The sequence below is a fragment of the Dryobates pubescens genome, chromosome 14, assembly GCF_014839835.1.
Source record: "Dryobates pubescens isolate bDryPub1 chromosome 14, bDryPub1.pri, whole genome shotgun sequence".
NCBI classification, from domain to species: Eukaryota; Metazoa; Chordata; class Aves; order Piciformes; family Picidae; genus Dryobates; species Dryobates pubescens.
In genome coordinates, this window is record NC_071625.1 from 213,810 (window position 1) to 229,845 (window position 16,036).

Sequence of the window (16,036 nt, forward strand, 5' to 3'; positions counted from 1 at the left end):
ATATACTTGAACTCCAACTGTATTTTTTCAAATCTCTCTCCTGTGAGCAACTTGAGATTGGAAAACAAAGCTGGTTTCTTTCATGCTCATCCATCATCACCAATAACAAAGATTTGAGATTAAGTTATGCCATTCCTCACTGATTCCAGTGCTCTGGGATTAAAAGCTTTACTTACGATTTCCTTTGCCTTGTTCTGTATATTTAAAGTGTGCTATGTCATACTTACAGAGCCAAATTCATTTATTCCTAAGAAATCCAACTAAGCTCACTTGAATTATTTTGTAATTTTCAGACCTAGTTCTGCCTTTTAACAGGCCTTTCAAATTGCTCTTGAAAGCACAGCATTAGACAAGGTGGTAACACCAAAGATGAATTTGCTATTTTCAAATCAAATTATACTTTCTCCTACCTTGATACTTTGATGAACAAAAATCAAAATTGTACCACGAGGTGGAAAGAGACTACTGCTGCAGAAAAGGTTCCCCGCTCCATTCCTTTGATACATACAGCATTCTATAAATAAAGCAAATCAGCAGACTAAGAAAAGGCTCAAACCCACAAGTCATATGATTCTCCTTGCAATTATAATTTTAACCCAGTAACACAAGATATATCCTTTTAGAAGATGTTGGTCAGCAGGGATATCTACATGTGAAAGAAAATCAACTCTTATGCCTTTATTTTGACATATACCCTGTATTTGTTCCCTATGAGAAAGGGATGACTTTCCCCACAAGTGGAATGTACATATAAAACCCCCTTCCTTATGCAGTAATTACCTCCTTGCTTCCTGTGTTCTTCATTACCTTTGTAGAGGGGAGGGGGAAAGTTTTCCATTTACCTATTCTACAAAAACCTATGTTTGGCTGAAAACTTGAGAACATACTTTAGAACTGACTATAGCATGTTATGTAGTTATGTGATTCACTAAGAAAATGGTTTATCCCTCTGCTCGTGGAGGGAGGAGTCTCCTTGTGCCAAAGGCTTGAGCCATACTTAACGAGATGAGGCTTGACTTACAGGAACCAACTGCGACAATCATGCCCTCACAAAAAAAGGCAGAAAACTTACAAATTATAAAATTACCTTTTAATCTTTTCGTGTTCTGGTGAGCTAACACCATGGTGAAGTTGCTCTTTTCCTTACTCTGACCACATGAAATACCCAAGTTATCATCAACAGCAGCAAGGGAAGCAGGGGAACTGCTGCACTCCACAAAACATTCCACACTCATTTACATTTCACTACGTAAGTTATTATCCTTATTACATCACATCACACCCTCACCACCAAGAGTTCAGAACATGGTCAACATGGAGAAACACTTAGGAAGTGGTGCCAAAGCCAGCTCAGGCCTCCCTCCGGTTCCTTTCACTGTATGAAATCAAATCAAGCTGCTCACTGCACACGAAGCGATGGGGCTGGGCTCACACCTCAAAGACACTCTGCAATGCTTTTAGGAGAAATTCACTACTTTAGCAATAGGGGTTTGGTAAGCTGAGCCCACCTCGAAACAGAACTGTCTAGAAGCACTCACTAACGCACCATACTAGCGCCTTCCCCCAACCCGAGCCCTGCGCCGGTACCCGCGCAGCCAGCCGGGCGCTACAGCTCCTCAAGCGAAGGAGCGGCAACCAGCGCGGCCCCTGCCCCTGCCCGCGCATCGACAAAGCAGAAGACCTAAGCACCTCGCCGAAAGCCTATTCGCATCCCTCTGCCAGGCGCCCGGGACCAACCGTCCCACCCCCTTCCACCGCTACGAACACGTCACGGCCGCAGACGCCGGTGACAGCTCCACGCCTTCGGCCGGGCCGGGCCACGCAGGCGCACGGCTATAGAGCCGCGGCCGGCCGCCGCCTCCCGGCGCACCCCCGGCCCACCCCCGGCCCCGCCTCTCTCTCTTTCTCTCACGGCCCCAAGATGGCGGAGTACGACTTGACCACCAAGATCGCGCACTTCTTGGACCGCCACTTGGTCTTCCCGCTGCTGGAGTTCCTGTCCGTCAAAGAGGTACGTGGCCGTGCCGGAGGTGGGAGAGCCGGTTCCGGAGCTTGGGCAGTAGAGAATCGGCGAACAGGACCGCCGGCTGCTGGTGGCTCTCAGGGGCCGGGGCGCGGCGTGGCCGCCTCCTGCTTCGGGCGCTGCGCGGCCTGATCGCGGCCCGTCAGGAGCTCGCTTCCTGAAGGAGGAGCTTGGCGTTTCTGCGGCGCGTGGCGAGAGGGCGAGGAAGAGGCGTGCGGGTTTCTCGGCGGGGAGGGAAGACGAGCAGGGCTGTGGGCCAAGGGGAGGCCTGGGGCTGCCGCTTCTCCACTACTAGGCAGGGGAGACTCCTCGGATTTGGCGCAGTTTCTTTCCTTTCTTGGTATTCGGGGAAGGGAAAAGTTAAAGCTCTTCCTCCCCGTCATAGTCGCCGTTCGTTTTCTGCCCTCATTACCTCGCGGCCCTTGTCACTGGTTTTTCCCTTCAGCCGTGGAGTTGCAGGGCGGTGTGTGTGTTTGCATCAGTGTAGATAGTGTTGTTAGTCAACTTTAAACCGTTGTCATCACGAATTTGTATTTAAGCCAAAAGTGAGTGTTATTTTTTTAGTTTTAATCTTCAGCAACACGATGTCCAGAGCCAAATTAAACTTCTGAAGGTTCTGCGACATCCCTAAATGTGGTGTGATGAACTGTAGTTAAAGCCATCATGCAAATGAACTTCTGAAGTGTACACTGGTTGAGGCCCCTACCTACATCTTGAAGACATAATAGCAGTTTAGCACTCATGGATAAATTACGGGTTTAGAATTTTAAAAAACAGCTTTGCAGGTTTAGGCGAATACCATGTAATTACCCAAGCTAAGTTAAATTTGGTCCTGTGTTACAGACCTAACAACACGTTTTGAATGAATCATGCTACGATTAAATTATACTGGATCTGCAGTATCTTTTCTGAGATCCACTTTAAATTACTTGACTATCCTCTGTTTAGCCTGTATTCAGCAGAAAGTATTCACTACTTTGAAAGAAAAATCTGATCAAGGTTTCATTTTGTAACGTATCTGTAGTTCTTGGAAATTGACTTTTTTCCTCCGTGAGCTGTAATAGGAATTTATATTTGTCTTAGAAGATCAGCAATCTAAAAACTTCGCCTGTTTTTTAAGTAGTCATTGAAGTTTCTGCATTTGTAAGTAGCAGGAAGCTGCTGGTGTCTTGCCAGGACTGGAAATGTAGAGAGGCTGTAGAGTGAACATGCTAAATGACAACTGCAAGGTCTTGCAACGCTCTGACATTTGATGTTTAAAATTATTTCTTTAGACAAAACCCCCTAAATAAACTAAGCTGTAAAGATAATTACATAGTATGAATTGGAAGCTGTTTACTAGTCTTCATAGCAGTCTCTTGATTCCCATTTCAGATATACAATGAAAAAGAGCTACTCCAAGGAAAACTGGATCTCCTTAGTGACACGAACATGGTGGATTTTGCTATGGATGTGTACAAAAATCTGTATTCTGATGAAATTCCACATGGTAAGCTGCTCATTTAAAAGTGATAGTTGGCTTACAAGTTCTCTATCTAAAAATGATGATGGCTTACTGTTGTTTGACCTGTTTCTTACATTCAGCAGTATGAAATTAGCAGAGGTAAATGCACATTGAGTCAATTGTTCAGAGTGTTTGCTGGTACAGTTTTCTATTATAAGATCTTAAGTTTGAGATTTCTGATGTGTCATCTTCGTGTATCAACACTTACTGAATATATGTAGAGGGAGTTTGGTTTGATTTGTGGAATCAATAATTCCATTAGACTTTTACCCTGTTTTTTTATAAGCCCTCACTGTTGTAAGTCCTCAAAGCTAAATTCACTTGCACTGAACAATTTATAGCTGCTTTTATCTTGTCTTCTGTGAGATCAGCTTAAAATTACACAGCCAGGAGATGTCACAGGAGAACATTTTCATACTCTTAGTAAGTCGCCTGAATGTTTTCTTTCCTCTGTTTCCCCCTTTTCTTATAATTTCAAGATTCATCAGAAGTTGGAGGTAATTTCTCCTTATTGGAACACTCCCTATCAGGCAAGTCATTGTTAGGTTTAGGCTGGGTCGCTGTTGTGGTATTACCTACTTTGGACCTCCTTTACAGTTACCTATGTAGTAAAATCACAAAATAACTGTCTAATAGACTCACTGTGACATGGAGTGTCCTGGTGTGTGGCTCACAGCTTCCTCCACATTGTTCTCTCCTGGAATATGGTCTTGGTTACTCTGATCCCATATGTTTCTGCGTTATGGGGCCAGTCTTGGGGTGCTGCTGTATTTTCTTCAGAGTTCAAGTGTATAGGCTTTCCTGAATTTTATTCACGTGTTCATTTTATTGCACTGGTAGCACTTGGTGAGGAGCTTTGGGTCTGTGTGATAGAGCACTAAACCTGTTGGTTCTGTTTTCATTAAGGGTTTAATGTTTTATTAAAACATGTACAGTGTTCAAAACAATTTTGGTTATTGAGCTGCTTTAAATTGTTCCTGTCAAATTTCAGTTAAGTATTCTTAAAATAAACTTTCAGAACCTGGTCAGTTAGAGGAAAAATTACTATTACTGGTATCATAGTACTGTTTGCATTTCTCCAAGTTCACGTGGCATGTACAAACTGAGATGGTTTGTGGAAGCCTGAAGATACCTTGTCTGATACAGAGCTCTGCAGTTACACTTGCTCTTCAGTGGCTTGATAGAACTCCACAAAGGAGGAAAGGAGCCGAATCTCAGACACTTTAAGTTAATGATGTGTTAGATAGCTCTGGTTTTGTGACTTCACTGAGAGGACAAGTGAAGTAAGAATTGGGAAGATGTTCAAATGTGCTGCCAGCACTGTGCAGTTCCGGGTTGGTTTCTGTAAAAACGTAGCCTATTACATAAAAGTCCGTTTTGTTTGTGTCTTTTAGCTTTGCGGGAGAAGAGAACTACTGTCGTTGCACAGCTGAAGCAGCTTCAGGCTGAAACTGAACCTATAGTCAAGATGTTTGAGGACCCAGAGACTACAAGGCAAATGCAGTCCACTAGGTAATTGCTAATGAAAATTCTCAGCATGGTACCTCTTAGGTGGTGATGATAGCAGCACTCTGTAGCGACAGCGAAGACAGTGTTTAAGTAGTGGCTGTGATTAGGTAATTGGAATTGCTAGACGTAATTTATTCTGTCTGCTGTGCATAAGGCAACTCTGTTGTTCTTAATATTTGTGAAGCAGCTTGGGACATGGCAGACATCATTCAGTGCAGTCAAACCTCAGCTGAGGTTGGTTCTGTGGGAATTGGGGGATGTTGTTTGGTGTTTTTTTACAGTATAACTAAGGTTGGAAGAGACCCCAAGGATCATCGAGTCCAATTTCATTTTATATTTTTGGTGGGGGAATGTTTGAGATTTGTGAGAGGAAACATGGGCTGAAACAATTCAGATTGTCTTTACTAGTACACTGTCTACCCTCTTGCTTGTTTCCCCTTCACAGAGGCTGGATGTTAGGAAAAAGTTCTATACAGAAAGAGTGATTGCCCATTGGAACGGGCTGCCTGGGGAGGTGGTGGAGTCGCCATCACTGGAGGTTTTCAGGAGGAGACTTGATGGGGTGCTTGGTGCCGTGGGTTAGTTGTTTGGGTGGTGTTGGATTGGTTGATGGGTTGGACGCGATGATCTTGAAGGTCTCTTCCAACCTGGTTTATTCTATGTATTCTTTCTTAGTCAGGCCTGGTGGCTTCCTTTCAGCCTCATAGCACACATTGTTTTTAGGACTCCTTCCTCCCTTATCCTCTCCAAAACTTGCCAACTTGTTGATGTAAGATAGTGTTCCTAATAATCTTTTAAAGACTTACTCAGTTTCTTCTCACTTTGCATATGGGAGTGACTGAAGTAGAATGATTTTTTTTTTTTTGGTACATCTCATTGACAGGGCTTTAAACTAGATTTGAAGGGGGGAGGGTGGTAAGCTGGAGTCAGGGGTGAAACCAGAAGCCCAGCTGAAGTGCGTGTACACTAATGCATGCAGCATGGGTAACGAACAAGAGGAGCTGGGAGCCTTGTAACAGCAGGAAAGTTATGATGTAGTTGCCATCACAGAAACGTGGTGGCACCACATGACTGTGATGACAGTAATGACTCACATCACTGTAATTGATGGCTACAGGCTCTTCAGGAGAGACATGTGAGGGAGAAGGGGTGGAGGGGGTGGCCCTGTACATCAGGGAGGCGCTAGATGCCGTGGAACTAGAGATCAAGGGTGATCAGGTTGAGTGCGTGTGGGTTGAGAATTAGAGGGAAGACCAGCTTTGGAAATGTGATTGTGTGTGAATTAGTTATTAAAAAATAACAATACTGAGCTCTAAGTTTGCATTTTGTTGATGTTGTTTGTGGTAGAGGTATTCTGGCTAACCATTGTGTTCCAGTGCCAACAATGGGATAAATTTCCTTGAATTCAATTCTGCTTCAGTTGTTGCCATTTTTAGTCCTCTGTCTCCTGCTAAATTCAACCTGTTTGATTAGAGATGCTGTTGTGGAATTTGTATATGAGAGTGGGAAGAGCTCAAAGTAAGAATTGAACTTCCATACTGAAAAGCTAAGGATTCCATCAAATTCTAATGCACCCTCCCACCTCTGTTAACTTTAGTTATTGTTGCAGGTGACACTCTTTATTTAAAGCTGTAATAATTTTAAGATTTTGAGACTTCTTACGTAGTGACACTTCAGGGGTAGTTGGCTCTATATCTGCACAAGTGGATTTTGCACAAGTGGAGGGGCATATCACTTCAGCTTGACACTCTGGCTTTTACTTTGCGCAGATAAAGGTTGTGTTGTGTTGCGTAGTGTGTTTGCGTGGTGACAAATGTGTTTGTAAAAACAGTTCCTTTTACCTTTCTATTACAGGGACGGTCGGATGCTCTTTGACTATTTAGCTGAGAAGCATGGTGTAAGTGTTTTAATTCTTTCCTGTTTGAATACAGTTCTAAGTCTCTACCCAACCTCTATGGTGTAAGTGTTTTAATTCTTTCCTGTTTGAATATAGTTCTAAGTCTCTACCCAACCTCCATGGTGCAAGTGTTTTAATTCTTTCCTGTTTGAATATAGTTCTAAGTCTCTACCCAACCTCCCTCATAGCCAACAGCTTTGGCCAGCTATGCACTAGCATTTTGACCTGTCTCCTGTCAGTGTAGCTAATAGGCAGAATTTCTAACGTTAATGCATTTTATTAGACTGCCTTTGAACTTTTTGTTTTTATACAAACAAAGCTGGAGCTTAATGTTAGCTGCATCCTTGTTACTAAGATGTGCTTTCGTACAGAATTCCATCTTTTTGCCAGTGTTGGTATAATCTTTAATTCCGTGGCATGGATTAGGAGTTTAACTTTCTATTGTCTTTACCGTGTACAATGTCTTTTGAAGGAGCTAAAAATTTCAAAGACTACTTGGCTTGGAGGGGCATGTTTCTTGTTTTCCTGATAAAGAAGAGCTTTTGCCTTCTTTTTGGTTTGTCTTCCTTTTCAGTTTAGGCAGGAGTACCTAGATACCCTCTACAGGTATGCAAAATTCCAGTATGAATGTGGCAACTACTCAGGAGCTGCAGAATATCTCTACTTCTTTAGAGTTCTGGTAAGTTCTGGGTGTGTGTTTGGTTTGGGGCTTTGTGGTTTGTTCATTTTTCAAAGAAATACTTAGACAGAAAATTGTCTTTTACTGCTCCTTAAAATATAACACTTGTGAGTTTTTATGAGACAAGTACTGTGTACCAAAGAAAACTTGAAAGTAGTTGTTAATAATCATTGCCACTGACTGCTGTCCTGCAGTTCTGGTGCTTTCATATTTAATTCAGAACTATCATTTTAAATATGTAGGTCTTGTGGCAGCATTTAATGTAGGAATACTTCTTTCCTCACTGTAAAGGTATTGTGGAAAATATTTTTTTTTTTTTTAAGAAAAAGCCTCCCAAGGAGTTTTCCACAGCAAACTGAACACTTGTTCTTGTGCACAGATGTACTCAACAGGAGGGAAAAGCTTGAATGTAGTTGTAGTGGTCAACTGTAAGCTTCTCTGAACTCTCAGCTGCCTTCTCTTGAATTTTATGATGGATTTAAGAGTAGAAGTCATCTGCTTAGGAAGCAGCTTAAACGAGAATTTAGAACCAGATCTATTATCTCTGAAGCAGCTCTTCTTGTGTTGTTGTAATTTGTATCATTTGCTAATGATGGGAATGAATGTTGGGAATGAAGATACATTGTCTTGTAAGAGTCTCAACACAGGAGATTTATTGTTGGTGATCAGTGACTGTGCCATTTTACTAAGAAATGGAAACTGAAGGTAACTGCCTGACAATCCAGATATTATAGCTGCAACAGCTGCAGTGAGTAGCTGACTGCAGTTGTGATTCGGAGCCAGCACAGTGCATGTGAACCCCTCAACTCCAAGTACCTGTGAGATTAGCACCTTTGTCTGAAAGATTTCTAAACTCTGTAGCTCTGGTAGGTACGTGGACTGATTGCTGAAAACATGTGCTGGTTCATGTATGAGGCTTGTTTCTTGTTTAACTTCTAGTTGCACCTGAAAATACCCATAGCTTGCCCAAATTTCCTTACTGCTAGAGTAAATAACTCCTTTACCACAACTAAAGAAGCAAAGTTGGCAAATGTGTCTTCAATCAATTAAAAATGCTGTCAGCAAATAGCTTTCTCATTTTTTGAAGTAAATAATAATTTTAAGAAAAATACAAAGATCATGACTTTGCTTTCATTGAAAATAGGTTCCAGCAACGGACAGAAATGCTCTGAGTTCTCTGTGGGGAAAACTGGCATCTGAAATCCTGATGCAGAATTGGGATGCAGCCATGGAAGACCTCACAAGACTTAAGGAGACAATAGATAACAATGTAAGTAGAACCTGATTGTGTCAGTAAGGTGAGAGGTTAGAGGTGTTAGTGTTCAAGTTTTATTATTCATCAATTGCAGTCTTGTTTAGGAGTGGTTTACCACCTTTTCCTTAGATATTTTCATAAAAATAATGGGAGAGTTGAAAGGTGCTTGTGAAGAAATAGTCAAACTTTCATTTCAGATTCCTTGTTTGGAAGCATAGCTAAGAGCTTTTAAGGTATTTCCATTAAACTTGGCTTGAGAAGCCAAGTAGTGCCTTAGATTACATCTGAAGAGGGAATCTGAGAAATAAAATTGAGGATTAAAAAGGGAAGTCATGAATTATCCATGGAGAACTAAAATCTATGCTCTCACTATAACAATACAGATTTTTGTCGATTTAGAACACAATATTGCAAGTACATCTTGGTTAGGGCTTTCAGCAGGTTCATCTTTAACAGATGGCAGGTTGAAAAGCTGGAGGTAAAACTCAGCCTGAGAGTGGTAACAGCTAAAAGGAGTCAGTGGAAGATCACAAGTATATGAGCAATTGCAGTTCTCCATGCAGTAGTTTTCATGCAGGCTATCTGTGCAAATTTCTTTTGACTTACACCAATGTTATGTGTTTCTTTTAGTCTGTCAGCTCTCCACTGCAGTCTCTTCAGCAAAGAACATGGCTCATCCACTGGTCTTTGTTCGTGTTCTTTAATCATCCTAAAGGGAGAGACAATATCATTGACCTTTTCCTCTACCAGCCACAGTAAGCTGTGTTGTGCTATGTTGGGGTCTGTCAATCCAAATGAAGGGAGATGTTGACTATGCAAGCGTGTCAGAGGGTTTGAACCCAAAGCTAGAAGTTCCAGCCATACAGCATTTTGAATGGTTTTTTCCAAGCCGCTTTTCTCATTTTTGTGTATGGTCTGCTTTTCGTGATATATTGCCCTTCATGAGAAGTGAAGGAGGAAGAACTGTGGGTGTTTTTTCCATGCTTTAAGGGTGTAGGATAACAGGGTGTGCTTATGTTACCGACTCCTACCGTATGTTTTAGAGCTGTAGGGGGAAGTACTGTTCTATTTTGATTTTTACAAAAATGAATTTCAGAAGGGTTCTTGAGGAAAATGTGATCTCATACTGGTAATGTGTAGTGGACTTTCTTCTTTTGAACCTGTACTTCTCAGGAAAGTTGCAAGCTTGGATGCAAAGATACTTCTGTGGTTCTGGGTGCCCATGCAATCCCCTCTTGTGGAATCAGCCTATCTGACAGCTTAGGCCAGTGTTGACCTGAACTTAGCACATGGACTGCAAAAAAACCCCAACACTTTTGCAGTGCTAAGCCCCAGATATTTTCTCCCTAGCAGGCTGATGCCTCTTCCTGTTGCTTTCTTCCCTCCTCCCCATCCCAAAAGGCATAACCTTTTGGTTAACAAAAATAACTCACCCTTCTGTATTTGAATAAGTGGTCGGTCACAAGTCCTGGTATTGTATTGCATGAAAGGTGCATAGCCTATTTATCATGAATGGTTAGGATGCAAAATTGCATTATCTGGGCTTTATCTGTATGTTTGCTTTCTAGGTATCTTAATGCCATTCAAACAATGTGCCCACATATCCTCAGATATCTGACTACTGCAGTCATAACAAATAAGGATGTCAGAAAGCGCAGACAAGTGCTGAAAGATCTAGTCAAGGTTATTCAACAGGTAAAGGACTGAAATACCTCGTATTGGCTGTCCTTTGTTATTGAGACTTGTGATTTTCTTCTAATATGTGGTGGATTTAGGACTTCGTATGCATTTTGGTGCTCACTCTCCTTGCACTAATTTTTCACTGTGACGTAAAGTGCATGTCAGTTGATGGGAGGATGCCTTGTAGTTAAAGCTGAGTTCTTCCTGTGATGCTAGAATGAACTCAGTCATTTTGTGAATGGAAAGTAGCATTATTTGTGTTGGCTGTGTAAACTGAATGATCATTCAGTTTGAAGTACGGAGGCTTTGATGTTGGAGTGATCTTTGAAATCAGAATTTGGGAAGAATCTCTGTATCATATTTTAAGAAATTTGGTGGTTCGATACAGACCCATCTTAACCTCTAACATTTTCTAACCCAAAGACTGCAGCACTACATGCTGAAGGTGAAACGGCACTGCTGAAAAAAAAAGATCACATTTATTCAGCTATTGAAGAGAAGTTGGAAAGGGCAACTGTACTTTATTTAAGATTTGCATGTGAGCTTGCTCCCAGTGTTCAGTTTTGTGTGAGGAATAGAAGGAATGCTCAGGTTACCTCATGGCCTTGATTTTCTAATACTGTTCTTAATTTCTTTCGCAGGAGTCCTACACGTACAGGGACCCTATCACAGAGTTTGTGGAATGTTTGTACGTTAATTTTGATTTTGATGGTGCGCAGAAGAAGCTGAGAGAGTGTGAAACTGTAAGGTTTATAACATTTACAAGAGTCCTCTTCCTTTAACTTAAGATCTTGGCAGTAAGGGTATAGCTTTAAAATTGCATTTCAAGAAGTTCTAGAACAAGAAATGAACAGTAATCAGGCATTTGGCTGAGCTTCAGGTTTTCCATTAGTGTTTGAAAAGCAATTGAAGCAAAGATTGGATTTGTCTGCTGTAGTGAAAGATGGGTAGTGAAGAGTAACGTGAAATAACATTAGAGTTAAATATTCATTACTGCAAAAAGATTAGTTCATCTACTATGAATAGTTAAGGGTACTTAACACTTGGATTAACTGGTGTAGAAGTGGTAGTACCAGTATTTCTAATTACTGAACATTGGTGCTAGTACTTCAGCTCTGGTTTGTTTTTGCTTTCATCAGTATTGCCACCTAATCCTGATTAGGATCCTTGTTTTCACTGTGTGTGGCTTGGGGTCCTGCAATCTGAGCTTCACAGGCATGCTAGCACTGCTGAGCAGGCAGTTTACATGGTGAGGAGAGTGCTAATCAAACTGCAGGGAGAAGAGTCCTTCTGTGTCAGAGGGCTCTTAGAATAACAGCAGCAGACCTCTTTCTCTCGAGTCTGGCCTCAGTGATGATGTCAGCATGTGATTTTAATTCAGCAAGCTGCAGAGCGATGACAATTTCTGATAGGTTGTAGCTTTTTCTTTGAGTCATGGAGCATATTAAGAAAGGGGCTTAGGTGGACTGATCTTGCTTACTTGACTATCTACCACTAAAGCACTTCCCTGTTTGCACCTGTAGGTGCTTGTGAATGATTTCTTCCTGGTGGCGTGCCTCGAGGACTTCATAGAGAACGCTCGGCTCTTCATATTTGAGACCTTCTGCCGCATCCATCAGTGCATCAGCATTGGGTAAGAGCTGCAGCCTGACACCCTTCAGAGGGGTCACTCCTGGGCAGCTGCTTGACAGCACGAGTTTCAGCAGGAGAACAGTCATCAGATGACAATCCCTCCACTACAATTTAATGGGACAGCTGTCTTGCTCGTTTTATCGCACTGATGTGATACGCTTACATTAACGTGGAGGAGGTGCTTCTGGTTTATCTAGGCTGACTGTTTTGCTGCTTAATGCCTTGTCTAGTTGGTTCTTGATTGTCTCCAAAGGTGGAGGTTTCATGCTTTAATCAAAGGTAGGTCACTAAATCCTCAGTGCAGTGGCAATAGCTGTTTTGATTGTCATCTGGAGGAGGATTTATTTGAATCCTATTGATAGTGCTGAAATGTTTGAGAATTTCCCTAACATGCATACACCCTACCCCATGTTCTTTCAGTTTGAAATGTCTTTTAATTTTGGGTCAGGTTCTTAACATCAGAAAATCAAAGGTAGGAAAGCAATTTTTAGTGTTTTCGTATAGAAGTATCTGTTTTATTCTGCCTGAATGATTAATAATTCCTCCAAAATGTGCCTCTCTGATACTGTATATTCTCTTGTCTGCCTTAACTCTGTACAGTGGCTAATTGACCACAGATTAACAGTTCTAATGGAACAGTAGCAGCTGTGGTTGGAATTTATTTCCCCTTGCCTTGCCAAACTCTAGATACTTTGCTGCCTGTTTGTGTTATGTCACTGCAATGAGTTCAGTGTAAGTTCAGTATTGAAAGTTACTTTGGGGGTTGTTGTGTTGGGTTTTTTTTCTTCACCTCACTTCACACTAGTATCTTGACAAAAGTAGGATTTTCTATTATAGTTGGAAGATGTGTGAGAGATCAGGAATATACAGGAGATAGATGGGAGATGAGGTAATTGATATGTTTGCTTGATGTCAATAATCAAGAGGAAGACTACTCTTCAGGTGGAGAAAAGTATGTTTAAGCAAGGTTCTGTAAAATGGTGTGAAATCACCTCTTGTGTAACTCAGCATAGTCACATCTGTAGCCCTTACCTCACGTTTGTTACCTTAGTCTGAAAGCTGATGGAAGAATGAGCATTACACATGTTCTGTGTGAGCCAACTGCCAGCAGGAAGCAAAAGTAGTTGGTTGGAAACCTTCAGGAAATACCATCAGGAGAAATTATTCCTGGACAAGACTGCTTGTTGTACTAAGAATTTCCCTTTCTGTCCTACCCCACTATCCCTCCTTGAATCCATAGGCATAGTGTATCTGTTACATCTTCTATACCAAGCTGTCTTCTGGCTCTTGTTCCTGAACCTTTCAGAGTGCAGTTTATTGCTAAATGAGCTACTGAGAAACACATACCTGGACAAACTAGTCTGAGCTTTAGTGACTGCTGGCAGAGTTGAAGTAAGAATAAAGCAGTTCAGTAGTTCTCTGTGTAATGGTGGTTGCTGTTTCAGGTCGTGGTGAGAATACAACTGACAATTTTCTAAGGAATGTTTATGTAAGCAAGGATTAAGAGGAAAGTATAAAAACTGTCAAGATTTAAGTACAAGATTATATGGTTCAGAATAACTGAGTGTTTACTTTCAGGACTTAAAATGTGCCAGTGTAGAGTCGTGGGGGTGGGAGATGTGTAGGAGTGCATAAGCTTTACAACTGATGAGTTGAAAAAATGCTTCCCAGATACATGCATTTATTGAGTGCAGGTCTTGGACTGCACCACACTTTGTGTTGATTTATTTTGCATTCCATAGTCTCTAGTTGTGTTTGTCAGCATCAGGGGCCTTCTGTTTCACCTTTACATTCTGCTTCCTTTTAGCATGCTGGCAGATAAACTAAATATGACTCCTGAAGAAGCAGAAAGATGGATTGTCAATCTAATTCGAAATGCACGATTAGATGCCAAGCTGGATTCAAAGCTGGTAAGACTATAGATGGATCCAAGTGAACTGGTTGCATTTTTCATTAAAATTTCTTCTACCTTGTTTAGGAACAGTGAATTCTATTTCTGCTGGGTTTGGGTTTGTGTGGGTTATTTGTTTTTTTTCTTTGCCCATAAAGTGTAGCAGACGTAGTTTATTCTTTTTTAATCTTCTGTGAAGATGATTTGTGAAAGCCCTGAAGGCAGGTGTTCAATTAGAGGCATATGCATTTTGAGAGACTGTTATATTTGTTGTGTTTCGTCTGTTTCAGGGCCATGTAGTCATGGGCAACAATGCAGTCTCACCTTACCAGCAAGTGATTGAGAAGACCAAAAGCCTGTCTTTTCGTAGTCAAATGTTGGCTATGAACATCGAGAAGAAATTGAATCAGAGCGGTAGATCTGAGGTTGGTATAGGTTACATTTCTCAGAATTCCTGGTACCTCTGTGAGGAGATATGTTTAAGTATAATTCTTAACCTGTCCTTAATTCATCAGATGTGCCTACTTCTAGTTCTGGCACTACATGTTAAATTGAAAAGGTTTATTTTCTTGGAGCGAGCAACATTTGATTCTCTGCCTCCTTTAAATGGTCTTCACTGCCTGAAGAGGGCTGGCTTTCAAGGGTGGCATTTGTAAAAGTAATTGTATTCCCTTTTTCAAGTGAGTTGTACTTAAAGTATCTGTGGGTGTATATAGATACAGTAGTGACAGAAGAAGGAATGATGCTTATGACTGGAACATGAAGGAGGAGTTGTTCAAAATCCTAACTGCTAGACCCATTTCATGACATAAAGGAGAATATAATTCAGAGATTAGAGTAGAACCAGTGAAACTAAGGAAATGGACAAGATGACATGGGTTTGCCTTTGACCACTTTTCAATCTGAAAAGCTTTGTGATGGAGTCAACAGTGTAAGGTGGATGACTCTGAGGTCCACTAAGGGCCCAGCCATATATACTTAGAACTTAAGCTTTCTCACTGTTTGGCCACTGGTAGATTAGTTTATTCTATTAAAGGAAGGGTACATGAAACATAAAATGATTGTATTTTCTTTTTTAAATGTAGCTGCCAAATTATTTTTATATTTACTTTGGAGTCTTTTAGAACGTTTCAGAATAGAATAGAATAGAATAGAATAGAATATACCAGGTTGGAAGAGACCTTTAAGATCATCGCGTCCAACCTATCATCCAACCCACCTAATCAACTAGCTTGGACTCAGGTTGTACAACTTAATGTCTTTCTGCAATATCAACACTTGCTTTAAACTTAGAATATCATTCACTAATTAACAATATTCCCATCTTTAAGCCATATGTCAGTATTTTAAATTGTTTAATATTTTTTCAAACTCAGTAACCAACTGATAATTAAGTAACTTATTTTTTACTGATCCTTATTTATTTATTGTTTAGGCACCTAACTGGGCTACTCAAGACTCGGGCTTCTACTGAAATACTTCTGCAGAGGGGGAAGAAAAAAATCAGTCTTCATTTGACTGAAAAAGAACATAAATATGTAACTTCTTTTGAGAAAAGATAATTGTGTTCCATCTAGCAGCATTTGAATAAAATTGGCTAATTAACAGTCTGTGCATCTCTGTAACTTAAATAATGAGTTAATTATGCTGTATTGGGGGATTTTCAGCATAATGGTGTTCTGAAGTATTTTAGGATCAGTTTGCAAAATCTAAAATGTAAATTCTGTAAGATTTGTTTGTACCAAGTGATGCTTTTGCTCTCAGAGCTGTCTGAATTTGGAAGCAGGCAGTTACTGCAAACATCACACACAAGCCTGAAAGAGGGTGGTACAAACTAATGGCTTCCCACTGAACATTTTGCCAAACTGAAAATACTTTCCTACACTTTCATGTTTTTGCTTCTTAGCCACAGAATAAGCTTGGCAGAGTAGAGCCATGTGCAACCTTGTATGAAACCTGACATAAT

The 16,036-nt window shown here is 40.9% G+C and overlaps 1 protein-coding gene across 1 annotated transcript; it reads left to right on the forward strand.

Moving 5' to 3' along the window:
* Nucleotides 1-1,893: 1,893 nt before the first annotated feature.
* EIF3E (eukaryotic translation initiation factor 3 subunit E) lies at nt 1,894-15,764 on the forward strand. The gene is made up of 13 exons (XM_009898192.2): nt 1,894-2,011; nt 3,398-3,512; nt 4,922-5,039; nt 6,891-6,933; nt 7,508-7,612; nt 8,757-8,882; nt 9,498-9,622; nt 10,436-10,562; nt 11,189-11,290; nt 12,071-12,180; nt 13,987-14,089; nt 14,361-14,495; nt 15,506-15,764. Exons 1-13 carry the CDS (start codon nt 1,922-1,924, stop codon nt 15,542-15,544), a joined length of 1,338 nt encoding a protein of 445 aa, XP_009896494.1. The 5' UTR covers nt 1,894-1,921; the 3' UTR covers nt 15,545-15,764.
* The last annotated feature ends 272 nt before the right edge of the window (nt 15,765-16,036 follow it).

Excerpts from the sequence above, each read along its gene's own strand:
- EIF3E (XM_009898192.2), top strand. The coding sequence starts at position 1,922 with ATGGCGGAGTACGACTTGACCACCAAGATCGCGCACTTCTTGGACCGC. Across the intron at positions 6,934-7,507 it reads ATTTAGCTGAGAAGCATGGT|TTTAGGCAGGAGTACCTAGA; the intron begins GTAAGTGTTTTA and ends CTTCCTTTTCAG. Across the intron at positions 12,181-13,986 it reads CATCAGTGCATCAGCATTGG|CATGCTGGCAGATAAACTAA; the intron begins GTAAGAGCTGCA and ends GCTTCCTTTTAG.